This window comes from Lepidochelys kempii, chromosome 1 (assembly GCF_965140265.1).
Source record: "Lepidochelys kempii isolate rLepKem1 chromosome 1, rLepKem1.hap2, whole genome shotgun sequence".
NCBI lineage: Eukaryota > Metazoa > Chordata > Testudines > Cheloniidae > Lepidochelys > Lepidochelys kempii.
In genome coordinates, this window is record NC_133256.1 from 23,932,131 (window position 1) to 23,960,040 (window position 27,910).

The 27,910-nt window shown below is 40.9% G+C and overlaps 1 protein-coding gene across 1 annotated transcript; it reads right to left on the reverse strand.

The window, feature by feature from the left end:
- Positions 1-867: 867 nt before the first annotated feature.
- On the reverse strand, positions 868-27,806 carry CHORDC1 (cysteine and histidine rich domain containing 1). Its single transcript, XM_073336861.1, has 11 exons — positions 27,605-27,806; positions 21,124-21,173; positions 17,711-17,767; positions 16,220-16,380; positions 14,219-14,319; positions 12,840-12,898; positions 11,229-11,299; positions 9,834-9,939; positions 7,000-7,119; positions 6,238-6,300; positions 868-5,452 (listed from the first exon to the last, which is right to left on the reverse strand). The coding sequence occupies exons 1-11, from the start codon at positions 27,666-27,668 to the stop codon at positions 5,300-5,302; spliced, it is 1,005 nt and encodes a 334-aa protein (XP_073192962.1). The 5' UTR covers positions 27,669-27,806; the 3' UTR covers positions 868-5,299.
- Between the last annotated feature and the right edge of the window lie 104 nt (positions 27,807-27,910).

Here is a 27,910-nt window from a genome sequence, read left to right on the forward strand (position 1 = left end):
TGTTTGTGTGGTATGTAGACTGTTCTTAACCCAGCCCTGAAGGCCGCGCATGTGAAGATGCACGTGTTGCACCACAAATGTGGTTGCTGCCTAGTGGCCTAATAGTTGAAGGCAGGTCCGTGCCGAAATCTGTGGGCTGTTCAGTACAGTGGAGGTCAGACTGACTATGGTGAGGAATCTGGTTGGTGGTAGTGATGCTTTGGCCTCTAGAACATCGAGATGCACTCTGATGAAGTCCAGTTTCTGCATGGATGTCAGTGTTGATTTTTGTACTTTGAGCTGTAGTTGCAATCGTGAGAAGAGGGTGATTGTGTGTAGTATCCATGACATCTGCCTGGCTGGGTGTTTTTAACAGGCAACCGTCCACATAGGGAAAAATTGTGATTCCGTTTGCAGAGATGTGCTGCCACTACAGTGAGCATTTTGGAAAAGCACCTGTGATGCTGTCAAATAGCCAAATGGCAGAACCTTGTATTGATAGTGTTCCAGTCAGACCCGGCATCATAGCAAGGGTACTTCCAGTATCCTCGGGAAGAGCCCATATATTGATTCCTCATTGTTTGCAACTCCAAAAAGTTGGTGCTGAGCTGAAATTCCTTGAGACACCACCTGCCTCAAGTCCCGTCTAAACTCCCCATACTGAAAAGCTGGTAGCAGCAGTCTTAATTTGAAAAATACTGTTTACTTTTGGTGGTTTTTAAAAAAAAATCAGGGAGAAAAAAACTCCAACACAGGAGTTCTAGTCTTCATACTGAAATACACTGTAGAAACAGAACTTGAGTACCTAAGAAATGCTGTATTGTCACTGAACAGCAGAGCCAAAGAAAGTTCTCCCTCAATACAGAAGTAACCAGAAACAGACAAGTATAACCGGCATGTAGTAAGAATTTATTCAAAACTAGAGCATGAAGACATGAGCATACTAAGAAAAAGTTCACATAACCAAGTTACATGAATAGGACAAATCAGACACCCATGCAGAAGAAAACATGGACAAAACAGTAATGCACATGTTTTTCGTAATTCCAAAATATTTAACATCCTAAAACAGTGTTCCAGACACCTAGAATACTTCATTAATGTACAAGGTCATTTTTCTGAATGTGGATAAGTGCAATTTGTGGTAGGAATATGGAAAATAAACAATGAATTTAACAGCTACAGTATTTATCAATCCTCATGCCATGTTTAAGAATACAAGCAAAGAATTACATCATTACACAAAATAAGTGAATGTCTTTTCAAGGCAAAAAGTTTCTAGTAAAAACTACTAAACTGCTGAAATAATGATTTGATAATATAAATGTTAAAAAAAACCAAAACCCCCCTCATCCATGGATGGGTACTTTTTATAAAATTACACTAATATTCTGTAGAATCAAAAAGTTATGGTAACTGAATGGTCCGGTGCTCAAAACAGTAATCAGATCTTGAAAAGAATAGTTCTGAAATCTGACAGACTACAGAAATCATATGTAACATTAGGCAGGCAAAAAAGTAGGGAAAAATGTAAATCTCACTTGAGAAACGGTAAGTCTATACTATAGTGGTATTTTCATACTTTAAGAATTTTGAGGTGAACAGCTTTACAAGCAACCGTATAGCCAAGTCTATGACATAAATATACAATAAATACGGTATAGTTTTGTAAGAGTTCTGTGTATTATAAAAATATAAAACTAATTTCCAGATTGCAGCAGGCAAACCAACCTGTTAAAGGTAGCACAATGAAGCTATGAGATATGGCAATCTTGACTGCCAGGAATCATTCAGACCAAGCTGATTTTGGTTTACATTAGGCAGATATTTACAATTATAATTTAATAATTAAAAAAATCTATTTGTTAGAAAATAAATCCTCTTCAACCTCTCTTACAAACTTTGTGGTTTTTTTCCCCCCTCTAAATACAGCTTTCTGAAGTGTTAGCTAATCGTTTAGTGTAGTAATTATAATCTCAATTCATCTTCCCTTCCTCCTATTTGCTGACAGAGTTCAGAGTCATACTAAGAGTTCCACTAAAAAAAGGCAACCACCAGATCAAAATCTTTTTATTTTTCTAAGACACAACCTACCTGCAGTGTTATAGTTTCTGGGCACTGGCAAGGTTTGTTGAAAACCTTCTAATTCTCAATCAAAGAGGATATAGCTCAATAGTATGCTGCTGGGTGAACATGCAGAAGAGTAGAAAAAAAGCTATAGCTTCAGATAATTTTAAGAAAAGAAACTATGTTTGAACTTCCTTAAACAGAAATATTTAAAAAAACCCTAATTTCTATTATATTGATGGGCAAGTTTTGATTTTTGTCATTAATAGAAAATTGTAGATACTTTAGAGCTCGATAAAGACATGGAACACAAGAAATAACTCCTGACTTTCCTCTTAGTTGTGTTTCAGAGTCTAATTATCCAGCTGAGTGCAAAAGGGAAGCAGAGGTGGAATATTTACTAGCTAACGGCTTGAGGAAAATGCTATCATCAACTTATTCCGCGTATTACCAGAACATAGTATAAACATGGTTGGGGTGAAGAGGATAATTGTTTAGACCCAAATTCTGCACTCCAATCAGTGGGAATTTGGCTCAGTTCTGTCTTATATTCGCTAACACAAACTCCCTAAAATGAATTTTACATGATGCTTCAACTAATAATGCAGTGAACTGCAAAGATTTAAAAAAAATCCCAGGTATTCAGTTAAAGATATAGAAATTTAAAAGAATGTGTGTAAGACTATTACAGATATATGCACATTGACTTGCCCCCCAAAACCAGAATTATATTTCGGTAGTTATACAGTGCTTGTCCCTGTTGTATCCAAGTTCAGAGTTCCGCTTAGGTCTTGCAACAACTGCTATTCCTAACACATAAAGCAATGAAGACGGTAGAGTTGCAGATGAATGGCTAGCATAGCTTGTATATTTGCCTCTACTCTTGAGGTTTCTGGAATACTCCCCCCAGTGAAGTAAGTAATGCCACAATATATTGACTTAGAAAAGCATGCACTTGTGTGTACACACAATGCCTGATGAGCTCCTACAAGTTTCCACATGCAAAGAGTACAGATTTATTTTCATGTATATACTTTTGAAAGCCTGGACACTACTACTTTAAGGCATTTTACATGGTATTACGTTAAAACAAGGCATAGATAAAAGAAGTTAACTGTACAGTTGTGTGCAGCACCTAGAGCTGGGGTTTTCAAAGGGGCCTAAGGATTCAGTCATCACATTCCCATTAAGTCAATGAGAGTTGAGCAACTCACTTTTTCAGCCCCTTTAAAAGTCCCAGCCTCAAACACGAAGGCAGTTTCTCTGTAAATATATATGCATTATTCTATATTTCCTACCCGTTTTTCAACATTAATTATGTCTTTAAGTATTGCTGTAGATGGAACCCTGAACTCAAGTCTACACAGGTAAAAAAATTAAGCCCAGCTGAAAAAACCTTAAAGATTAGTTAAACTATCTTTATTTTTAAGCTTTTGAAGAGGTTTTCATTATTATATACATAAAACCACTACACACTCCCATCTTGCCAACTGTAAAAATTATTTCAGCCCCCCTTCTAGCTCTGTCAGGATGGAAAAAATGACTATGCATCAAGGTATCATAAGAATTTGTGGTATTGAATTCATTGAACCAATGAATTGCTTACGTCCCTGCATGAGAGAGGGTATGTCTATCCTGGTGCTGGAAGGTGTAGTTTCTAGCTTGAGTGGACATACCCACGTGAAGTGTAGCTGTGGCAGCAGGAGAGGCTAGCCACACCAAGTACGATCCTGTCTGAGACCCTTAGCACATTACACCTTCCAACTCCAGTGTACAGCCTGAGTCTAAAGTGGATTGGGGCTTTAAAGTTTTCTATGATAAGTTTTAATTAGATAGAAATTGACCTACACATACTGTGATATGAATAGTGATCTGCATTGTATAGAGTTGTTTTTTGTTTTTTTTAATTGCAGCCCCAAACTTACTTTTATAGATGCAATTTCAGGCAGGGAGAGAAGCATTACTACATCAGCTATGGCCTAGAGCTCAGTCACATATTTTCACAATATCCCAGGTTTTTGGCAGCAAAGCCTCTACCCTTGAACTGAAAACAAAAATATGCAGTGAAGTTTTCTTCTGGAAGTACTAACCAAAAGAATTAAAAATAAAAACATTTAAATAAGCATCTTTAAAAAGGGTGGTTTTTTTTTAAAAAGGATAATCCAGTTGTGGTTTGTTTTTTTTTTAAACTTTTCCTTTAGTGAATTTAATACTCAGAGAAAGACAACTAGCCCTCAACAGCTAGACTTAAGCATACTGCATGCAAACATTAATCTTCCCCACATAGCTTAGCCAACATATCAAATACACTAGCATCTCCTGCTTCAATATTTACAGTCTTAGAGACAGACTAACAACTCTGAGCATTTTGGGGTGGTAGCTAACAAATATTAGAGACCTTGCAAAATCCCTTACATTAACTGGCTTAGTGGTTTTGAGATGGTCTTTAATGTGTAGGTTTCCAGAGCTGGAAGGCTAAGCTATCAAACCACTACCTTGCTCCATTTCCTTTTGTTCTAGGATTATTTAAAATTCAGAAATCAAAACGGAGGGGATAGTGGGGGGAAATTTTCACAAACTCCTCCACTCCTTGGCTCCAGTTACAATAGAATTTTTTGGCAAGTCTTCTGCTGTTGCATTTTTACTGGTAATGGTGCTAGTGCACCTGTGCTTTTACCAAGTGTAATCTAAAACTGCTCAGAGCAGATCCAAACAAGATGCTGAAAAAGCTAGTAACTACCTGAGCCCTTCAAAAACTAATGACCTCATCAGTGCACAAGTGGAATATGCAGCCATTCCTGACACTTTCACATGGGAAAAGGAAAGAATCTGAGTAGCACCTACATTCTTTCTGGATTTATTACTGATGTCGAAGACCAAATTTATTTATTCTAGACCACTGGAATCATGTTGACCATTCCACAGACTTATATCTTGTGTCCTTTTTACAATAAGATATATAGCAAACCGTATGTAGTCTCACATCAATTACTCTGGTAGCTCCAGTCTGAATAGGATGCTTGAAACGTTAATGCACCGTGTGGTCTGAGCTTCAATAAATTTACAATAAATCTTGCATTCCAGATCAGGGCAAGCATCAGGTTTTTACATAATGGAGTGCTTATCCCCATCTGCAATGCAAGATGTATTGTAAAAAAGTGATCTTATATAAAATAACATCTTAAAAGGAAATGCATTACAATAGCAAGTCACCACTTTCACGATAGAAAACAGTCTGCATATCTTTAGGATTTCATTCTTGATCTGTAATATCTTCATTTTGTTTTAGCTGTGTTTTAGGTATTGGTAGTTCAAGGTTTGCCCATAACATGGGCTCTGCTTTCCTCATAGTGAGCTCAATCTTCGTAGCTGTCATGTTTACATAACTCCTCTTCACATCAATTACCTGGAACAGAACAAGTATGTTTCACTTAAATTTAGGAATAAGATTGTTGGAAATATGTAAACAATTACTATATGCTCAGCACGCATTATGGGAATTTTGCAATCTCCAAATGTTTGGGTCTGGCAACAGTATAGAATGGAATTTACCTAGGACAGTTCCATCCCCAAGTATCTGCAAAATTAAAAAAAGGAGTAAATCTGTAAAACATAGCTGCCCCAGAGGGAGAGATCAGCTTTTAAAGTGCAGTTTCCTCTGGGTTCTGGGGAAAGTTGTGCAGCCTCAGCCCTTTCCTACACTCTAATCAATTATTTTTTGTCTAGGTCCAAATTTCTTGATCAAGCTATAGCCAAGGTCCAAACTCCAGAGAAAAATATAATAATTATTGTTATTATTTTTGTAATTAAGCCATTCAAAAGCATCTGGAAGTCCAGATTTGACTTGTGGCCCACCTATTAAGTATCCTTCCTCTAATCTATGAAGAGAGAAATTGGCATGCATATGTATGGAGAATACAACTGTATGCATGCACAAGTTTGGCATATGAAATTACATACAGCTATAATTGGAAAGGTCCGGCCCTAGAAATTTTTGGCAATACTCATATCGTAATTATGCTTAGACTGGTAAATCCTGCATAAAATGAACTTCTCTTGATAATCCAGACCTACAGAAGTGTGGTGGTTTTAAGGGGGGTGGGGGGGGAAGAATATTCTATTCTGAAAAAGCTATGGCTGAGGGTGAAACTGAGTAAGGCTTAACAAAACATTCGAATTTATTATACTTACTCCCCACAATATCACATTGCGATCAAATTCTTTATCTCCTTCAAATATAATATGGATATTTAGCTAAATGAGAAAAAATACAGAAGAGATTTATTAATGTCAATTGATTAAGTTTAAAATAAAAGTATGACATTAACACCCTAATTCTACATCACTGAAGTCACTAGGACTCTACACAGAGGCCTGTGCAAATGGATCCTGATGCAGGATCAGGGCCAAGTGTGGCAACATGTTGTACCTGTAGAAGAAGGTATCAATGAAAATGCCGGTATTGGGCAATACAATTTTCCAAAGTGTGTTTACGGAATCACAAATTAGAATATTTCAATTGTAAAATCTGTGCAATAGCGCAGTTTCTGTGAAGCTACACATCCTAAAAGAGTCTGCTTGCTTTTAAAAAGATAGAATAAAAATGTAGAAAATATTTTGGTAGTTAAAAGAAGTTTACATAACTTTAAGTTTTGTAAAGATTTAAATTTAAGAAGTTTGACTAAAGGAACAAAAAGGCACAAAATACTTAGGAACCTGCAAGTCTACTAAGCTTAGGAACCTGCAAGTCTACTAAGACTGAAAAGGTCAAGAAGATTTATGTCTCACAGGAGAAGATTGTTACAGCATTTTACTTTTGTTTTCTTAAAAGAGCAAAGAGATTGTGTTTTAATATTTATGCACAAGAGTACATCCAAGCAACTTATATTATGCTATACTTAAAAATCAAGTTTTAAAAAAAAAAAAACTATTTAAAATAAAACAGATACTCACCATTGTGCTATTTGCTTCTACATGGCTAAGTTCAGGAAGTGAATTTTTCGCATATATTGAAATAGTCACTTCACCTCCAGTTTGATGCCAATCATGCCTACATGGAACTACTTTTTTCCCCTACAAAACAAAGGTGTATTTTGGAAAACTACAGTATTGGAACTCTACATTCAGGATAGATTTTAAAAAAAACTGCTCTGAAAATTGTCATATAGGACAACATTTTAACGAGAATAAATATAACTAGAACAGGACTAAATTCTGCATTTAGATGTGTGCGCAGGAACCCTACTAATGTTAAGGAAAAACTACATAACGGTAAGTGTTTGAGGGCCCTCTCCCATCCTACAAATCAAGATTCCATTCAGAAAGGATTATAGCTCTACCTTCTAGGCAAAAGTAAAAAAATTTCAGTGGAGAAATCTTTCTTTAGCAAGGAGCCACTTCTTAACTCTGTCATTTGACAAGCAGACTCGAAACTTTAATATTAGAGATAAGATGTATATAAAAAAAGCAAGGATTATAGAAACAGGGGAGGAAAGTATGACAGGTGAAGAAAAAACTATCTAGTATATAGTTTTGCATTGTCAAATATCTCCATCCTATAGCATTAGGGAGGCATCCCATCCAGCAAAACAGAAGTGACATGAACTAAAACTTGTCTAATAGAGTATGACCCCCATCCCTTTTATAGCCCCGCTCTCTAGAAGTTCAGAGTCACACAGTCAGGGGAAAGAGGTGCAAGAGCACTCCAATGGAGACGACTACTAGAACGCTCCACCAGTTCAAGCTACACTATTGGCATATCTCCTAGATCGGGAATGTACAGCGGCTAGCTGAAGAGGAATTTTTTATACTATCTACGAAGTACCCATCGTGCAAGATGAGATGCTCAGATTCATACCCTTTCTAATGCTTGAAGGAAGTATTAGTGGAAATGAGAAAAATCTCACAGTAATTGACTGGACAGCTTGTTGTCTAAACTTGAAACAGGTAGTAAAAGGGCACTGGAGAGAGGGCTTCATATTACTGCTGCAACAAACAGGTCACAGAACACTCCGCAGTGGCCTCTGGTGGGAACAGTACAGAGAACGGGACAAGGGAAGGAAGGAGGAAAGCCACACATTAAAAAAAAGGAGTGTCCAGGAAGGAGGAAAGATTAAATCCATTCAATGGCATCGCAGAACAAAAACAAAAAATCTCTTGGCTCCCTGAACCTGGTACTTTCAGTTCTAGACAGAAGGAAAGGAAACCAGACTCCCAACTCCTTTGCTAAAGAAAAAAACCAGTTACCCAGGGAGAGATGGAATGTGGAAAGAGGTAGCAGGTGGGAAACAAACCAAGGTTTTCCCAGGGGCCCATCTTTCCTGTTTTGTGGGAGGGTGAAGTTAAAGAAGAGAAAGAGGATGCTAGACTTACACTTTGCTGGAAGAAAGAGGAAAGAAGTTTGAGCACAGCACTGCAGACCAGTGGACTGCAACATGGCTACCTTGAACTAGAGCATCTAGTACAGCTAATATACTGTGGTTGGCCCAGTGAGGCAGTTGCTAGGCTGTATGAAAGCATTAGGGACGGCATTTCAGCCACCTCCCCACAGCAGAGACCAGCCGGCTGGGAATACAGACTGCCCTGCAACACATGATTTTGCTACTAGCCCCACTGGGCTACGAGCCAGCTATTTTAGTAAGTTGCTACAACTAAAATTGAGGTTTTAAAACTTTTTCCTTTTCCACCCCCTGCATACACACTCAAGTCCTTCTACCCTCATTTTTCTAGAAAAACTGAGCAATACAGTTACTATCAGGAAGTGACAGAACTGACAAAGATTCTGTGTTCCCAAGAGATTAAATGGGCTTGGGGGGGTGGGAGGGAAATGACTAAGGGAAGAGAGAGCACCTAGCTATACCTCTTTTCTTCCTTTTAACAATGCTACATTTGCTGTATTGATCTTATTTTGTAGGTCAGAAGCGGAGACTATATTGACAATGGAGTTGTATATACACATCTAAGAGCAGAACATGACTGGATAGTATTATTTCTAGATTTGGAAGTGCTCAGCTACATTGTTTCAATGTAACACTCTAGTCTTGCAACATCCTCACACAACCTCTTTAACTATTATCATAAGTATTTTCCTTTGTTTTACAAGTCCAAACTAACCTGTCTGGTTTATTCGGAGCTCTGCTACGGAACAGCTATAAGCAAAAAGCACATTCTGTGTCCTAACATAAAAATAATCAAACCAAGCAATGCACTATGCTTTAGAGCAAAGAAAAACCCACTGTAAGAATGGCGTTTGGAAAAGATAGAAAAGTAATATTCCCACCAGTCCCAGCCCTAGAACACTCACTATTTCTGTGTGAATGAGATTTTGGAAAGCAAGATTATTTTAGTCTATTTAAATGTACTCTGTTCCTAGTTTTAGGAAGATGTTTCTCTAAAATTTTTTTGGGGCTCTTCGTTAGCGTATGCATAACATTTATAAGTGCTGGGTTGGAAAGTCTATCACCTAAAAAAGCCTTACAGAATTGTTTAGAAATGTGTACAAACAGTGGGTTTATTTTATTTTATTTCACAATTTATGGTTCAATAAAAGGTGTGGTTGTATACAGACAAGTACAGTGTTTCACTCAGATTAGTTTTAAGATCCATTATTAATCTCAAACTGCTCCCAACACTCATCAACACATATTAGAGAAATTGTATAATGGTGGAGGTAGGGGGATTATTATTCTTTGTTTAAATAAAGCTGCAATTCAGTCCACCACTATACTTTCTTAATGACTGGGAAGTTTAAGTAACCAACTACCAATGGCAAAGTTAGTACTACTTACAGCATCCTTTTTAGTCCACACATGTGTTCCCGTTGTACAGCCTTCTTGAGACAAAAATGTATTAAAATCAGAAGTTTTTCTCTTACAACAGCTCCAATACTTCATCCTTTGAAGGAATTTCAAAAGAAAATAATTTAACAAGCCATAATTGAGGCGAAAATTGTGTCAGAGAGGTCATGGAAGTTACAGAATATATGATTTCCAGAGACCTCGGACATTTTCTCCTTCAGCTCCCAGTCACCACGGGAGATCCCTGGAGCTTGCAGACAGCAGGTGGACCTCAGAGCTCCCCATTTTGTCATTTTTTTTAAGTAAAAAAGTCAGGGACAGGTCACGGGATTCCATGAATTTTTGTTTATTGCCTGTGACGTGTCCATGACTTTCACTAAAATAACCTTAGCCATAATACATACACAAGTCAAATATTTAGAAACATTTATCACAATCCACAGTTTTAACAGTGTAAACGTCTTACCTTTTCATAGAATCATAGAATATCAGGGTTGGAAGGGACCCCAGAAGGTCATCTAGTCCAACCCCCTGCTCAAAGCAGGACCAATTCCCAGTTAAATCATCCCAGCCAGGGCTTTGTCAAGCCTGACCTTAAAAACCTCTAAGGAAGGAGATTCTACCACCTCCCTAGGTAACGCATTCCAGTGTTTCATCACCCTCTTAGTGAAAAAGTTTTTCCTAATATCCAATCTAAACCTTCCCCACTGCAACTTGAGACCATTACTCCTTGTCCTGTCCTCTTCCACCACTGAGAATAGTCTAGAACCATCCTCTCTGGAACCACCTCTCAGGTAGTTGAAAGCAGCTATCAAATCCCCCCTCATTCTTCTCTTCTGCAGACTAAACAATCCCAGCTCCCTCAGCCTCTCCTCATAACTCATGTGTTCCAGTCCCCTAATCATTTTTGTTGCCCTTCGCTGGACTCTCTCCAATTTATCCACATCCTTCTTGTAGTGTGGGGCCCAAAACTGGACACAGTACTCCAGATGAGGCCTCACCAATGTCGAATAGAGGGGAACGATCACGTCCCTCGATCTGCTCGCTATGCCCCTACTTATACATCCTAAAATGCCATTGGCCTTCTTGGCAACAAGGGCACACTGCTGACTCATATCCAGCTTCTCGTCCACTGTCACCCCTAGGTCCTTTTCCACAGAACTGCTGCCTAGCCATTCGGTCCCTAGTCTGTAGTTATGCATTCGGTTCTTCCGTCCTAAGTGCAGGACCCTGCACTTATCCTTATTGAACCTCATCAGATTTCTTGTGGCCCAATCCTCCAATTTGTCTAGGTCTTTCTGTAAAATAACCAACTGCATAAGTATTTATAAAAAATGATTATAGAGAATTTATGGAAGGAAATCCTATTAATTACATAATACTAACCCTTCGTGGAATATAGGTACTCCAGAATGGTATATACATATTTCTTCTGTGCTCTGTGGTCCTTCAAATGTCTGGTGAAATACAAAACTTTTTTAAAAAATGATCTCTCTTCTTAGGAAGTAAAAAATAAACTATTAAAACAAAACAATTAGCAAAACAGTTTGCGAACACTGACCAATATGTATTAATGCATTTTAAACAAACCAAAAATATGCTCTTTCTTCCTCTGTGCTGCAAAATAAACTCAGACACATTCATTCCATCTTCATCAAAAGTGCCTCCCCACATCCACCTTAAAAGTATCCTTTATATTGACTCTGTGGGATATCAGGATACTATCGCTATTAGTACTCAAAGGCTAGTTTAACCTCTTCTTACAGAGAAATCCAGAACTATTCAACTCTGTTTTCACAAATGAACCAAGTGTGCTCGTGTACACACACAGGTAATGAAGTGATATATTTGGCGCATTATTAAAAAACTGTAAGCTTAAAATGAGGTGATTCACCAATGAAAAAGTCACCAAAACGAAGCACCATAAAAGGAAGCAGCCCAATGTACTACGAGGTGCTTAGCAACACAAGGATCTATTAACTGAAATACCAGTCCCTCGTAATCCAATTGACAGGACTACTGCAATCCAGTGGAGAGGATCACAAACTCTTGTGCAACCACCACCCTCACCAGGTGACTCTCAATGATAAAGAGCAAAGGATCCTTCAGACCTTGTGGTTGCTACAAATGTTTAGTTTGCATCCCTCCTGTTCAGTGGAAGGTTGTCAGGGGAAAAAGTGAGGTATGTCTACCCTGCAATTAAAGACACCTGTGTTTGGCCCACACCAGCTAAATTGGGCTCACAGGGTTCAGGCTAAGGGGCTGTTTAATTGCGGTGTAGACATTTTCTCAGACTGCACCCTAAAGTGTGGGACCCTCCCACCTCACGGAGTCCTAGAGGCCGGATTCCAGCCCAAATGTCTACACTGCAATTAAACAGCCCCTAAGCCCGAACCCAAGTCAGTTGGTATAGGCCAGCCGCAGGTTTTTAATTGCAGTGTAGATGTGTCCTGAGACAATTTGGGTAGGACTGGAAGAATGGTTTCATGGTTGAAAATGTAAACTGTGGTTGCTTCCTTACTCAGCGTTCTTCAAAGAGTGTTTGATTAGTAGAAACAACGAGTCCAGTGGCACCTTAAAGTCTAACAGACTAGTAGGTACGGCATAGACTGCAGCAGAACTTCACTAGTTGCCAGGAGCAATTCCAAGTATTTATCAATAAAGCCCCTCAGTTTGGTACCACCTCACTCTGCCTAATTTTTAACTGCTGGAGTAAAGTATCAGAGATGCTGACACTGACAAACCCCTACTTTTTTTAATTTGGGGCCCAGAAACCTTAGTGATGGGCCTCAACTCTTGAGATTACTAACTCACTGGTCCAAAAGAATCTACATTTTGACCTTTTGAATAAATTGAAAAGTATATCTATTTATTCAGACTTGTGGACCCTGTGTGGACTTTGAATTACTTTATAATGTGTTTTAAAATATTGACTTGTTCATGTTCTTAGGATTCTATAGTTACACTGTAAACAGAAGTAATAAAACAGCTATTTACCTTCAAACAGCCTCCATTTTTACACGACGTCCCAATTTTGATCTCATCACTGTCCTCTTCTGTAAAATGAAGGTATATAGATATCTTTAATATAAAAATGCCACTTTATAAATATCAAATATTTAGTTTACTTAAAGATAAAGTCTAGATTCTGACAGACCCTTCCATATGTCCATAGGTGGGAGGTGAAAGAGTACAAGGAGCATCCCTCATTTTCTGCACCCTACACAAAGGCCTGTCAGAAATGCATACAGAAATTACTTCCTATATATTCCCTAATGTGAGCAGAGATCAGATAGGACCATGACCCCAATACACTTTTGTATCTGCACACTGAGCTGGTGTGCTGAGGGAAGCATTGAGCACCACATAAGGGAGCACAGCAGAGGGTGCACTTGCCTTGCATGCTGGAATGTTCAGGGAGGAAGAACACAAGCAGTTCTGGAGGTTATTGGGAGTTGATGACTGCTCAGCACTTTAGGAAAAACACACACACAGGTGCCTTAATATGAACTCCTCTTTCTGAAAACTGTGACTATGTTGTCTAGTGTGCTACCATATTAGAAATAATTACTTGATACGGCTATCCCAGAGTTTAAAACTCTCCAGTATTTAAATTAATAGTTTCTGTTGATAAATTAAAGGACTTTCTTCTTTACATTATATATCACATACATCCATTTTGGAGTCATTAGGCAATGATTTAATCACAATAGATTTTTAAAACAGCCGAGACAGCAGTTCTAGGAGACATTATCTCGACAACTAGAACGTCTATGAATATTTTTTTTTTAGAAGGGCAGGGCCATTCCCCTTGGAAAGAGGGCTTTAGTTCTGGAGTAAACAATATGGGAACATCCACAAAGAGACCATACAATTTTAATTCCTAGATTCTAAGGCCAGAAGGGAGCATTGTGACCATCTAATCTGAACTCCTGTATAACAGGCCATAGAACTGCCCCAAAACAACTCCTAGAAACTATCATTTAAAAAGAAATCCAATCTTGATTATCTGGGTCTATCTATTTTCAATTACTTGGAATGTCTATTGTTCCAAGTGAAAACAGTTTTTCCATTGAAACGGTTTGGAAAAATAAGCCAGGGACAACATACCTAACTTCCTGAAGTAAGTAGTATACAATACACACCATTGACTGTTTGAATAAACTGCTTAAAGAAACATGTTTCTCTCCTGGTGTCAGTTTCAATTTAATTGCTGCCTTCTGTGGAACTAATTTGCTGGAATATGTGGTTCTTGAATACATTTGTAAAGTCATTAATTCTGAAACACTGGCGTGTGAGACATTCTACCATTTATCTAAGGATATCGCAACAACTGCATCTTTGGCATCTCGTTCTGTTTTGTTACAGATTCCTACCTTTTTTTTCTTCTTCATTCTCTGATAGTTTCAGTTTATCTAGTGCTTGTTTCAGGGAAGCGGATACTTTCAGCTGTAAGCTTGTCATTGGCTCATCTGGGCTAAAATATTTAAATGCATTCACGTTATCTTGGTCAAAATAAATTATGTAATAAGACAAAAGATACCTTTCAAACCTCTGCTGTGACAAGATTAGAATACGCGTCACCATCATTCTGACATAACAGGGGGAAAAAAAAAAGCCACCTCATTCAGCCACTACAAAATACCTTTCCCACAAAATAATTCCAGGGAAGAGAATGAAGTCTTATTATGAAATTGTACAATTGATGATGGCAACCTGGCTGAGTCTTAATTCAGTCAAGATGTTAGTGGGTTGGGAAAATCAAGTAGAAGAGTTGGCAAGGCAATATCTGTACTCTAGGTTGAGGGACTTCATCTGCTACATGTGACTCAGATTCCCGATCTTGCCGTTTTTTAAGAGCCAGGGCTACACTCAGAAGATCACACAGCAGCTGTACCCTAAAAGACGTTTTCAGAACACTGCTACAAAGATAATTTACCCAGGCCATCGCTTTGGCCATGTCACTCCCTCTTTGAATCTCTCCACTGGCTCCCCCTTCTCTATCGCATCTAACAAAAGCTGCATGTCTTCATTTTCAAGGCCCTGCATGACCTCTGCCCACTCTCTCATTCAATAATGAGATGCTGACTCCTCCCTCCAATAGGTGCATGAGGCCATCCTCCATTAGCAGACTGAAAATTTTCAGACAAAACCTTCATGCTTTCTCCCATGCTGTCCCTCATGCTTGAGCAATTCCCTGTAAACATCTGCAGGGCTACTTCATTAGACTCCTTAAAACTCTCCTTTGCCATAATGCCTACAAAAACGTAACAGTTAAACCACTAGTGTGCTGAGACCACTGCTTATGCTAACACATTAGCTCACGGTTTCCTTGTACTTCCCTATCTGGCTGTATTCCTATATTGTCTTGTCTTACACTTAGATTATAAGATCTTTGGCGCACGGTCTGTCTTTTTGTTCTGTGTTGTACAGTGCCTAGCACAATGGGGTTTTGTTCCTTCTCTATGGCTCCTAGGCACTATGATAACATTTATTATTATTTGTATTATCTGTCACCTTATCTACAAGGAAGCATCTTAAAACAGAACAGTTGAAACCCAAGAGTAGACACAGCCCATATTTTAATCACAGGCATTAAGGAACCTGTGGTGAAAGTTAAGAGTGATTTAAATAAAAGTCACATTATCTGATTTGGCAGAGTGGCTTTACCTCTTGTGGCACAATGCTAAATTGACAAATTTTAATAACGTATGTGTTTAATTTATCATTGTGTGTTTTCAGGGCTGATTAAAGTTAAGAAATAAATAAAAATTGTATATTCCAGTAAGAATACCACAATACATCAATATAGCTCTGTTATCAGTACTCTTGACCACAAAGTTCCACACTAGAACTTTGATTCCTATACAATGACAACACTGAGGGGTTCTGTACTATGTTTCTGTTCTTCAGAGGAGATGCTACCCAAGGTCCCTTTATGTCCACATTTCAGGCACGTCCAGATCAAAATTAGAAATAACTTCAATATTGTTGCCAATTATCCTATCAAGACATCTAAAACAGCGTACAAGCTATTCTCAAGTACACAATGGTCATTCGATTTGCCTATGCTTCCACAGCATGTAACTAAATACTTTGAATTAATTCACATAAGAGATGCCATATAAAAACAAAAGCTGTAATTTAAATATGGTCATTGCTAGGTTTGAAAAAAATGTCTGACTTAATAAATTAATGTCCACTTGAAAATTATGTAATATATAATGAAGGGTCAGAATATCTATTTTAAGATCTAATGCTACTTCTCATCATCATAGTACCTTCCAAATAAAATCAATAGCAATAACCAAAACAAGTTCTAAGTTAACCACTGAAAACAAATTTGGCACAAATGCCAGTTCAATAATATACCGTACCTTGGCCTATTAATGGTTTCCACTGGCTTTGGTGCCCGAATTATATGCTCCTGAAATTTAGGTTTCAGTTCAGCTAGCTCCTTTCGCTCAGAGGTAGTTTTGATTTCAGGTTTCACAGGCTCAGGGGGTTTCTCACTATTATGGAGACCCTTTGTACAGCCCTGTTGTAGATGACATAGAAACATATGTGGAAAAACAAAACACTTCATGTGCAAAATCCAAAACCAAACTATTATCCAAGTTTAATGAATTAATGCATTTTGATTCTTCACCCGCATCCTTTGCTCAGTTCTAGTGACTGATTTGCAACAAATGCTATAACTGAAGTTGAAAAATGACATCCGTGTCTCTTGGTTTTCAGATATATAGACAAACAAACTTTCTGGAACACTTAAATGAAGTGTTCTATGCTTGTTAAGAGGCTTTTTTTTTTTTTTTTTTTTTAAAGTTTGAGCAAAATCTCTTTAGTTGTTTATGATTTAGACCAGTGGTTCTCAAACTTTTTTTTTTCCCCACAGACCACTTGAAAATTGCTGAGGGTCTAGGCGAACCGCTTAATGATCTTTCCAAATGTTGTTTGTACCATTAGCTAACTATTGTAAAGCGTTTTGGATAAAAGCGCTATAGTAAAAAAACAAACTTAACTTTTTTTTGTTCTACAAATAAAAGCACACAACTCATATTTTAATATCAGTAGTCTTACCTTTCTAATGTGATGGATGTGCCCTCTCTCCCCGGTCATAGCAGCCCTGGAGCTAGGGCTGGGAAGGAGAGGGGTTTCTCCCTCTCTCCCCTGCTGCGGCAGCCCCTTGAGCTAGGGCTGGGAAGGAGGGCTGTCTCTCCCTGGCCGCCACAGCCCTGGAGCTGGGGAAAGTAACCTCTTTCTCTGGCCGCCGCAGCCCTGCATGTCCCATATTCACCCCACCCCATCTTCTCATCCCACTGCCCCCTCCAACCTGCGCCCTATGGCCACCACTGCACCTGTGCGCCTTCTCCAGGGTCCAGGCACCTAATCAGTGGAGCCACGCTTGCGCAGCTCCACTAATTCAGGTGGGTGGCCCTTCATTCTCTTGTGTGTAGCCACCCAGGTGCACACCTTGGAGGGAACTATCCATGGACCACCTGAATGGAGCTCGCGGACCACTGGTGGTCTGTGGACCACAGTTTAAAAACCTCTGATTTAGACAAATGAGTGTAAAAACACCCTCCTTTCTTTTCGTGGCCTCATAGTTTTACAATATTATAAGCACATTTTGACAGAACCAATTAACAAATTGCTGAAGTTTAGAAATTGAAACTTAACATCTAAGTAGTCTACAAGGAGAAATAGTGACGCAAGGCACTCTGATTCAAAATGATTTTGGTTTAACAAGATGTATCCATTTAAAATTTGCTTAATGTAACATCTAATTCTATGATTTTTTGATACTGTAACAGATAAGCTATATAAACTGCAATAATCAATTTTTTAAAAAAATCACCAATACATACCGCAATGCTTAAGAAGTCAGAGAAGTCTGTTGTTCTTCTCTTACAACATGACCAGCCCTATAAATTTGGAATAAAATAATGAGACAGATGCAAACACCCCACTCAGTAATCTTATTAGAAGCAAAAGGTTAGTGATAATTCTTTCCAGCACATGCTACTTTATAGTCTTAACACTCTCCTCTCCCTTGGAGGCTACTGATCATCTCTGTATTTTTGAAAATGTAAAGACTTCTACAGCTGCTATTACTAGTCAACATTTGCTGATGTCATCATAAAGCACCATCAAAACTTACTGAAACAATACTCCTATTCTGTGCAAGGTTCTGATTCAATATGAAAAAACAGGCAAACACACACAGTTGATAAAATAATTTAACTAAAATAAATCTCTCTGAGGTTGAGTTCACCTGCTAATGTTATGGACACAGTCTCTATTTTCAAGAGCAATATAGCATGGTCAGAAATTTCTTCCTTATCTTTGGAGAGTCATAAATCTATTTTATGTTAGTCTCATTCATTCCCCATTGTCCAGTGTCATCTTTGCCTTAGGCAGTCATCGGCTCAAATTAGGTCAACTCAAAACCAACATTTATTATATCAAATGAAACAGTCCTGATGCTAGAGAAACAGATCTTACTGCACCACACAAAACAACTTATCTGGAAACTCAAAGAACCTTTAATTTGGTATTAAAAAAGATATTTCGACTAACAATGTATTTCTGCAGCAGATTAAAAGATGATGATGGGAAACGCTTTCTTTCTTTGAAATAGGGAGCATTATTTTGCAGTGTTTCCTCTAAACATTCATCCCTTACACAGCCAATATATTGTGAACAGTAAGACAGTATTTATTGGTTAGCTTATTTGGGACACATATTAGAAGGAAAGTTATACCTAATGGGACTCACTATAAATGAAGGGAGGAGAAAAAAGGGAGGTAGAATATGTTTTTTTGTAACAAGTGCTGACTTACTTTTTTCTTTAACCGGTGTATTAAATAATTTTAACATTAGCTTTAATAAAAAAATTGTCTATACATCTATAATGCTTAAATTATACAAAAGTATAAAGTTTGGTTTAAAAATAATAAAATACATATAGTACATAATCTGCAATATCCCAAATTGAGGTTAATAAATTTAACAATACAGTTAAAATATTAGCATCCAAACATTCGGGTACATCACTCGTAAAAAGTTTATTAAGAGTAGCTTGTGGAAAGCAAATATATCAATGAGTGTAGGTTGACCCTCACTAATTGAGAATTTAGGATAGGTTGTCTCTTAGTAAATACTCTGGATATTATTTCTGTCTAAAATTCTGGTATTCAGCTTCTGCCAATCTATTTTTCAACAGCTATTCACAGCCAGCTAGTAAGCTGTGCTGCTCACTCCTATCATTACCAAGGAAGTGTTATCTTGGGCATGTCTATCCTCTCAATCACAGCCATTTCTTATGATGCCTCAGCACAAAATTGGAAAAGAGGAAGGTTTTGAGGAAATTCCACTCCTCCACCTTCTGGCTTCTCCTCACTGGAGAACTACTGCTTCTCACCTCTTCCTTATAGCAAGCTGATGCCAGACAGTCTCTTTTCAAATCCTCTCTCACACTGTATAATCATTCACAAATTCATGAACCTTACAGGTTTGAGATGTTCTTATTATGATTTTTTTCCATTCCTTATTTCTTGCAATCAATATTTTAACTAAAAGGAGTACTTGTGGCACCTTAGAGACTAACCAATTTATTTGAGCATAACCTTTCATGAACTACAGCTCACTTCATCGGATGCATAAAAGTGGAAAATGCAGTGAGGATGTTTTTATACACACAGATCATGAAAAAATGGGTGTTTATCACTTCAAAAGGTTTTCTCTCCCCCCACCCCACTCTCCTGCTGGTATTAGCTTATCTAAAGTGACCACTCTCCTTACAGTGTGTATGATAATAAAGGTGGGCCACTTCCAGCACAAATCCAGGGTTTAACAAGAACGTCTGAGGAACTGGGGGGGGGGGGGTTTGGAAAAAACAAGGGGAAATAGGTTACCGTGCATAATGACTTAGCCACTCCCAGTCTCTATTCAAGCCTAAGTTAATTGTATCCAATTTGCAAATGAATTCCAATTCAGCAGTCTCTCCCTGGAGTCTGGTTTTGAAGTTTTTCTGTTGTAATATCGCAACTTTCATGTCTGTAATCACGTGACCAGAGAGACTGAAATGTTCTCCGACTGGTTTGTTATAATTCTTGACATCTGATTTGTGTCCATTTATTCTTTTACGTAGAGACTGTCCAGTTTGACCAATGTACATGGCAGAGGGGCATTCCTTGAAGTGAAGTGAGCTGTAGCTCACGAAAGCTTATGCTTAAATAAATTGGTTAGTCTCTAAGGTGCCACAAGTACTCCTTTTCTTTTTGCGAATACAGACTAACACGGCTGCTACTCTGAAAGCTGTCAATATTTTAACTATCATTTTGCCACTTTCAAACTTCACATTAACTTCGTTTAGAGTCAGACAGGCAGAATTCCTTAATGAAGACCTTGTCCTTTATATAAGCCAAGAATTCTCAGATTTTTCCACATAGTATCTCAATGGCAACAACACTAATTGCTTACCTGGGCAAATAAAAATATTTAATATATTTTGGCTGTCTTAATGAAATTTAACTTCCAAAATTGAGGAGAATCAACACCATGTGACCAGCCTGGTTCTTGCAGGCCATCAACAAATGCTTGCTGGACCACCAATGATCCACAGATCACAGTTAAGAACTGCTGGTATAAACAAGAGACTACTGAGAAAAAGGTCTAACCTTTCCAAAGCCTATTAGTCAGTTTTTGAGCAACATAACTTTCTTTAAAAATGCAAAAAGAATACAAAGAATAACAAACTTTAAATTATGTGTACTGAAATTCTAAAATGTCTATAATCGAAAACAGTTCTACATGCCGTGCTTTTTACCTGGCTGTGGTAAGGCAATACATTTTTCACAAAACGATATAGGATATGTAATGCTTAAACAACATGCTCAGTTTGAGAAGAAAAATAGAAAAATAATAATCACCTGCTGCAGTGAGTGGCCAAACAATGTACCTGTTATTTATTGCTTTTGCTATAAAAGCTTTTATTTTGCTATAATTTTTAATAATTTATAAATATAATATAATTATTATTATATTATTATAATTATTATTATAATGTATTATTATTATATTATAATATAATTTATAAATATTTTTTACAATTTTGCTATAAAAGCTTTTATTTATTGCTTTTGCTATACATTTGCTACATACATTGCTATACATTTGCTACATCATTGACTGAGTTGGCGTACAGCATTACTGATACAAAGAGACACTACCTAAGGATTTAAAGAATCTTTCACTATCTATATCCTGGCATACCCACCTTTAGAGCATCATGAAAGACTGGTACACCTGGATGATATGTGCATGAATCTGAAAGAAAAGAAAAATGCAGTTGTCATAAATATAAAGGGAAGGGTAAACCCCTTTGAAATCCCTCCTGGCCAGGGGAAAGCTCCTCTCACCTGTAAAGGGTTAAGAAGCTAAAGGTAACCTCGCTGGCACCTGACCAAAATGACCAATGAGGAGACAAGATACTTTCAAAAGCTGGGAGGAGGGAGAGAAACAAAGGGTCTCTGTCTGTCTATATGCTGGTTTTCTGCTGGGGAAAGACCAGGAATGGAGACTTAGAACTTTTAGTAAGTAATCTAGCTAGGCATGTGTTAGATTATGATTTCTTTAAATGGCTGAGAAAAGAATTGTGCTGAATAGAATAACTATTTCTGTCTGTGTATCTTTTTTGTAACTTAAGGTTTTGCCTAGAGGGGTTCTCTATGTTTTTGAATCTAAATTACCCTGTAAGATATCTACCATCCTGATTTTACAGGGGGGATTTCTTTATTTCTATTTACTTCTATTTTTATTAAAAGTCTTCTTGTAAAAAACTGAATGCTTTTTCATTGTTCTCAGATCCAAGGGTTTGGGTCTGTGGTCACCTATGCAAATTGGTGAGGCTTTTTTATCCAACATTTCCCAGGAAAGGGGGGGGAGGGTGCAAGTGTTGGGAGGATTGTTCATTGTTCTTAAGATCCAAGGGTCTGGGTCTGTAGTCACCTAGGCAAATTGGTGAGGCTTTTTACCAAACCTTGTCCAGGAAGTGGGGTGCAAGGTTTTGGGAAGTATTTTGGGGGGAAGGACGCGTCCAAACAGCTCTTCCCCAGTAACCAGTATTAGTTTGGTGGTGGTAGCAGCCAATCCAAGGACAACGGGTGGAATATTTTGTACCTTGGGGAAGTTTTGACCTAAGCTGGTAAAGATAAGCTTAGGAGGTTTTTCATGCAGGTCCCCACATCTGTACCCTAGAGTTCAGAGTGGGGGAGGAACCTTGACAGCAGTACTAAATGAAAATGTAATTAAATGAACCCCAAACCCCTGCAACTATTAATCTAAACAGAATTACAGCCAGAGCTCCACACATTTGAATCTCACATTGCACATGAGCTCAACCTTCCACCCTTTTCCCATCACTCTTTGAAGAACAAGCACTCAGAGTATATATGGAGCCACATACAGCCTATTTATTAAACTAAGTTTTTTAAGGTAGAAACTTTTTTTTTTTGGCCATATACACCACAGTGTACAACAGAAGCACACAAATAAAATTACCCTTACTACATTTACCATGGGATCTTTTGGGGACCATGATCAGCATCATATAGAGCTAACCTTAACTGGTATCCCAGTAGAAACACAGACAAATGTCAGCCTGGTCCATTTGAAGGGCACTGATACAAAATGGAGTTGAGTAACACCCAACACAACTATTTACAGTTGTTTGAGAGATGGATTCAAGCCTCCTAAGCCAAAGGCACCTAAGGTTCTACACTGCCTTAATTATCTGGTGTTCACAAACTTGATTAAAGAAGATTGCAAAGCATGCCATATAGCCAAAGACTCAATGAACTCCATCTGTTTAGCTTAACAAAGAGAAAGTTAAGAGGTGGCATGATCACAATCTGTAAGTACTCAGGTAGGGAAGAGATATTTGATAATAGAAGGCTCTTTAAGCTGGCAGAATCATTGGGAAGCTACTGAAACTGAAATGATAGTGTGCTCAATTTACATCAAGTATATTTCACCCAATATTGTATTCCTAAGATAAGGAAAAAATGCAATCCAAGAGCTCCAATTTGCAAAGCATTCTGCTGCATGCCTAATGCAACAGATTCAATTACTTGTTTCATGTACACACACACGATACAATATCTGGCAATATTTTTAAGAATCTGTAATATACTCATGTACCCTTACAAAAAAAGGGAAATAATTTACTGCAGGTTCAAGCCCTCAGACTTACACCTGTAAAGGTAAACGCTCAATAGTTTGGATCACAGTTTATTAGGCAGTAGCAGACCACTCTAACCTTACACTGCTCTACTATAGTGCTTTGACCATGTTAGTGTTCACTGGGTGGTTCAGTATCCATACCAACAGCCACCAACTTGTTTCAGTTAAATCATCACAGCCATCAAATGGATAGTGGCTTGTCAGCTGCCATGGATTTTCCAGGCTTTCTCCATTTGGTGGGGCACACCCATCTCCTCCAGCAGTGGTTTTCAACCGGGGTATACGTACGCAGAGATCTTCTGGGGGTACTCAACTCATCTAGATCAGCATTTCTGAACCTGGGATTTGCAGCCCCCAGAGGGAGTCACGGGATGGGTTATGGGGGATTGCAAGTGCAGGGCTGGCATTGGGGGGATGGCAAGTAGGGCATCTGCCCAGGGTGCCACACCACAGGGGACCCCATGAAGCTAACTTACATGCTTCCGCCACGTGACCTGGGCCTCAGGCTTCAGACAAAGTTCACAAGTGAAAAACAGGCTCAAGTATCACATTGAAATGTAAGTACAATATTTATATTCCAATTGATTTATTTTATAATTATACGGTAAAAATGAGAAAGTAAGTAATTTTTCACTAATAGTGTGCTGTGACACTTTTGTATTTTCATATCCGATTTTGTAAGCAAGTATTTAAGTGAGGTGACACTTGGGATATGCAAGACAAATCAGACTCCTAAAAGGGCTACAGTAGTCTGGAAAGGTTGAGCACCACTGACCTATCATAGAATCATAGAATATCAGGGTTGGAAGGGACCCCAGAAGGTCATCTAGTCCAACCCCCTGCTCGAAGCAGGACCAATTCCCAGTTAAATCATCCCAGCCAGGGCTTTGTCAAGCCTGACCTTAAAAACCTCTAAGGAAGGAGATTCTACCACCTCCCTAGGTAACGCATTCCAGTGTTTCACCACCCTCTTAGTGAAAAAGTTTTTCCTAATATCCAATCTAAACCTCCCCCACTGCAACTTGAGACCATTACTCCTCGTTCTGTCATCTGCTACCATTGAGAACAGTCTAGAGCCATCCTCTTTGGAACCCCCTTTCAGGTAGTTGAAAGCAGCTATCAAATCCCCCCTCATTCTTCTCTTCTGCAGGCTAAACAATCCCAGCTCCCTCAGCCTCTCCTCATAACTCATGTGTTTCAGACCCCTAATCATTTTTGTTGCCCTTCACTGGACTCCCTCCAATTTATCCACATCCTTCTTGAAGTGTGGGGCCCAAAACTGGACACAGTACTCCAGATGAGGCCTCACCAATGTCGAATAGAGGGGAACGATCATGTCCCTCGATCTGCTTGCTATGCCCCTACTTATACAGCCCAAAATGCCATTGGCCTTCTTGGCAACAAGGGCACGCTGCTGACTCATATCCAGCTTCTCGTCCACTGTCACCCGTAGGTCCTTTTCCGCAGAACTGCTGCCTAGCCATTCGGTCCCTAGTCTGTAGCTGTGCATTGGGTTCTTCCGTCCTAAGTGCAGGACCCTGCACTTATCCTTATTGAACCTCATCAGATTTCTTTTGGCCCAATCCTCCAATTTGTCTAGGTCCTTCTGTATCCTATCCCTCCCCTCCAGCATATCTACAACTCCTCCCAGTTTAGTATCATCCGCAAGTATCAGTATCAGACCTCCAGTACTGCTGGCAGCCCCTTAATTCATAACTAAGGATATGATTTTGTCATGGATTCTGTGACTTCAAGAGACCTCAGTGACTTCTTCAGCTGGGTGCCCAGGGCCCCCAGAGCGGTCAACTGCTGGGTATGTCTACACTGCAATTATACACTGTTGTTGTAGCCCAGTTGGTCCTAGTTATATTAGAGAAACAAGGTGGGTGAGCCCCTGCCTTAGAATTATAGGACTGGAAGGGACCTTGAGAAGTCATCTCGTCCAGTCCCCTGCACTCATGACAGGACTAAGTATTATCTACCATCTCTGACAGGTGCTTGTCTAACCTGCTCTTAAAAATCTCCCATGACAGAGATTATACAACCTCCCTGGGCAATTTATTCCAATGCTTAACCACCCTGACAGCTAAGAAGTTGTTCCTAATGTCCAACCTAAACCTGCCTTCTCTGCCTTCACAGTCTTCTCTTCTCCAGACTAAACAAACCAAATTTTTTCAATCTTTCCTCATTTTTCAATCTTTTCTAGACCTTTAATCATTTTTGCTGCTCTCCCCTGGACTTTCTCCAATTCGTCCACATTGTTCCTGAAATGTATAGCCCAGAACTGGACAATACTCCAGTTGAGGCCGAATCAGCACGGAGTAGAGCGAAAGAATTACTTCTTGTGTCTTGCTTACACCACTCCTGCTAATACATCCTAGAATGGCATTTGTTGCAAAAAACAAAAACATAACCCCAAGTGTTAAGCTCTTCACTGATACTTAGCTTGTGATCCACTATGACCCCCAGATCCCTTTCCACAGTACTCTTTCCTAGGTAGTCATTTCCCATTTTGTACATGTGTAACTGCCTGTTCCTTCCTAAGTGGAGTACTTTGCATTTGTCCTCACTGAATTTCGTCCTATTTTCTTCAGACCATTTCGCCAGTTTGTCCATCATTTTGAATTATAATCCTATCCTCCAAAGTACCCTCCCGCTTGGTATCATCCACAAACTTTATAAGTGTACTTACTATGCCATTAACTAACGGCAAGTCTACACCACAGCGCTACACTGGCACAGCTGCACTGTCCACACGAGCAGTTTAAAGCCCACCCCCCACCCCGAGACAGCAAGTTAGAGCACTATAAAATGTAAGTGTAGACAAGCCCTAAGTAATTTTTAACTTGTTCTTTCCCTATTTTAGCCTCTGATTCTACCTCATTTCCACTGGAATTCACTATGTTAGACGTCCAATCGCTATTAGACCCTTTTGGTGAAAACTGAAACAAAGAGATCATTTAGAACTTCTGTCATTTCCACATGTTCTGTTATTGCTTTCCCCCTGGTTATCAAGTAATGGACCTACCCTGTCTTTGGTCTTCCTCCTAATGTATCTGTCAAATGTTTTCTTGTTATCCTTTATGTCACTAACTAGTTTAACCTTGTTCTGTGCCTTGGCCTTTTTAACTTTGTCCCTACAGACTTGTGTTATTGGTCTTCCCTCCCCCGCCCCAGCTCCCCCTTCCCAATATCAGCACATCCCTCCCCCTTGCTTACCAGGCTCCCCACAATCAATGCAGGTCCCCCTGCTTACCAGGCTCCCCTAATAAACAGCACCCCCCTTAACAGGCTCTCCCTGACCACCCTCCCCCAAACCAGCACAGCCCCCACTTTCCCCTCCCCCCCAGGTTCCCCCCCCAAACAGCGCAGCCCCTGCTACCCTCCCCCCCCAAACAGCGCAGCCCCCGCTACCCTCCCCCCCCGCAGGTTCCCCCCCCAAACAGCGCAGCCCCCGCTTCCCTCCCCCCCCAAACAGCGCAACCCCCGCTTCCCTCCCCCCCCGCAGGTTCCCCCCCCAAACAGCGCAGCCCCCGCTTCCCTCCCCCCCCCGCAGGTTCCCCCCCCAAACAGCGCAGCCCCCGCTTCCCTTCCCCCCCGCAGGTCCCCCCCCCAAACAGCGCAGCCCCCGCTTCCCTCCCCCCCCGCAGGTCCCCCCCCCAAACAGCGCAGCCCCCGCTTCCCTCCCTCCCCGCAGGTTCCCCCCCGAAACAGCGCAGCCCCCGCTTCCCTCCCCCCCCGCAGGTTCCCCCCCCCAAACAGCGCAGCCCCCGCTTCCCTCCCCCCCCGCCGGTTCCCCCCCCAAACAGCGCAGCCCCCGCTTCCCTCCCCCCCCCGCCGGTTCCCCCCCCAAACAGCGCAGCCCCCGCTTCCCTCCCCCCCCCGCCGGTTCCCCCCCCAAACAGCGCAGCCCCCGCTTCCCTCCCCCCCCCGCCGGTTCCCCCCCCAAACAGCGCAGCCCCCGCTTCCCTCCCCCCCCCGCCGGTTCCCCCCCCAAACAGCGCAGCCCCCGCTTCCCTCCCCCCCCCGCCGGTTCCCCCCCCAAACAGCGCAGCCCCCGCTTCCCTCCCCCCCGCCGGTTCCCCCCCAAACAGCGCAGCCCCCGCTTCCCTCCCCCCCCGCCGGTTCCCCCCCCAAACAGCGCAGCCCCCGCTTCCCTCCCCCCCCCGCCGGTTCCCCCCCCAAACAGCGCAGCCCCCGCTTCCCTCCCCCCCCCGCCGGTTCCCCCCCAAACAGCGCAGCCCCCGCTTCCCTCCCCCCCCCGCCGGTTCCCCCCCCAAACAGCGCAGCCCCCGCTTCCCTCCCCCCCCCGCCGGTTCCCCCCCCAAACAGCGCAGCCCCCGCTTCCCTCCCCCCCCCGCCGGTTCCCCCCCCAAACAGCGCAGCCCCTTCCCCCAGCCAGCCTCCCCCTTCAGCGCAGCCCGCCTCCCGGAACCCAGCAGGACCCGGCCACCCCCCTTGAAGACCTCAAGCCAGGCGCCCCCAGGTGCGCAGCCGCCCCCGGCCCCGGCTCGTACCCTCCGCGTTGGTGCTGGGGTCGAAGCGCTGGCCGCAGCCCCGGTTGTAGCAGAGCTGGGACATGGCGCGGGGAGCTGCAGAGCCGGTACCCGCAGCACCGGAGCCGGCAACAGCAACGAGCCGGGAGACAGGAAGCGGCAGCGCAGCAGACGAAGCCTCCGCCTCGCTCTCGAGTCTCTCCGGAAAGAGCCGAGCGGAACCTTCGGAAACCTTCGCGAAATTTCGGGACAAAACGAGAAGCCCCTGGGGTTTCGCGCACGCGTAGTAGCTCGGGGACGGGGCGAAGGGCGGGCTCCGGGAGGGGA

Excerpts from the sequence above, each read along its gene's own strand:
- CHORDC1 (XM_073336861.1), bottom strand. The coding sequence starts at position 27,668 with ATGTCCCAGCTCTGCTACAACCGGGGCTGCGGCCAGCGCTTCGACCCC. Across the intron at positions 6,301-6,999 it reads TAGAAGCAAATAGCACAATG|CTAAATATCCATATTATATT; the intron begins GTGAGTATCTGT and ends TTTCTCATTTAG. Across the intron at positions 5,453-6,237 it reads GCAATGTGATATTGTGGGGA|GTAATTGATGTGAAGAGGAG; the intron begins GTAAGTATAATA and ends GTTCTGTTCCAG.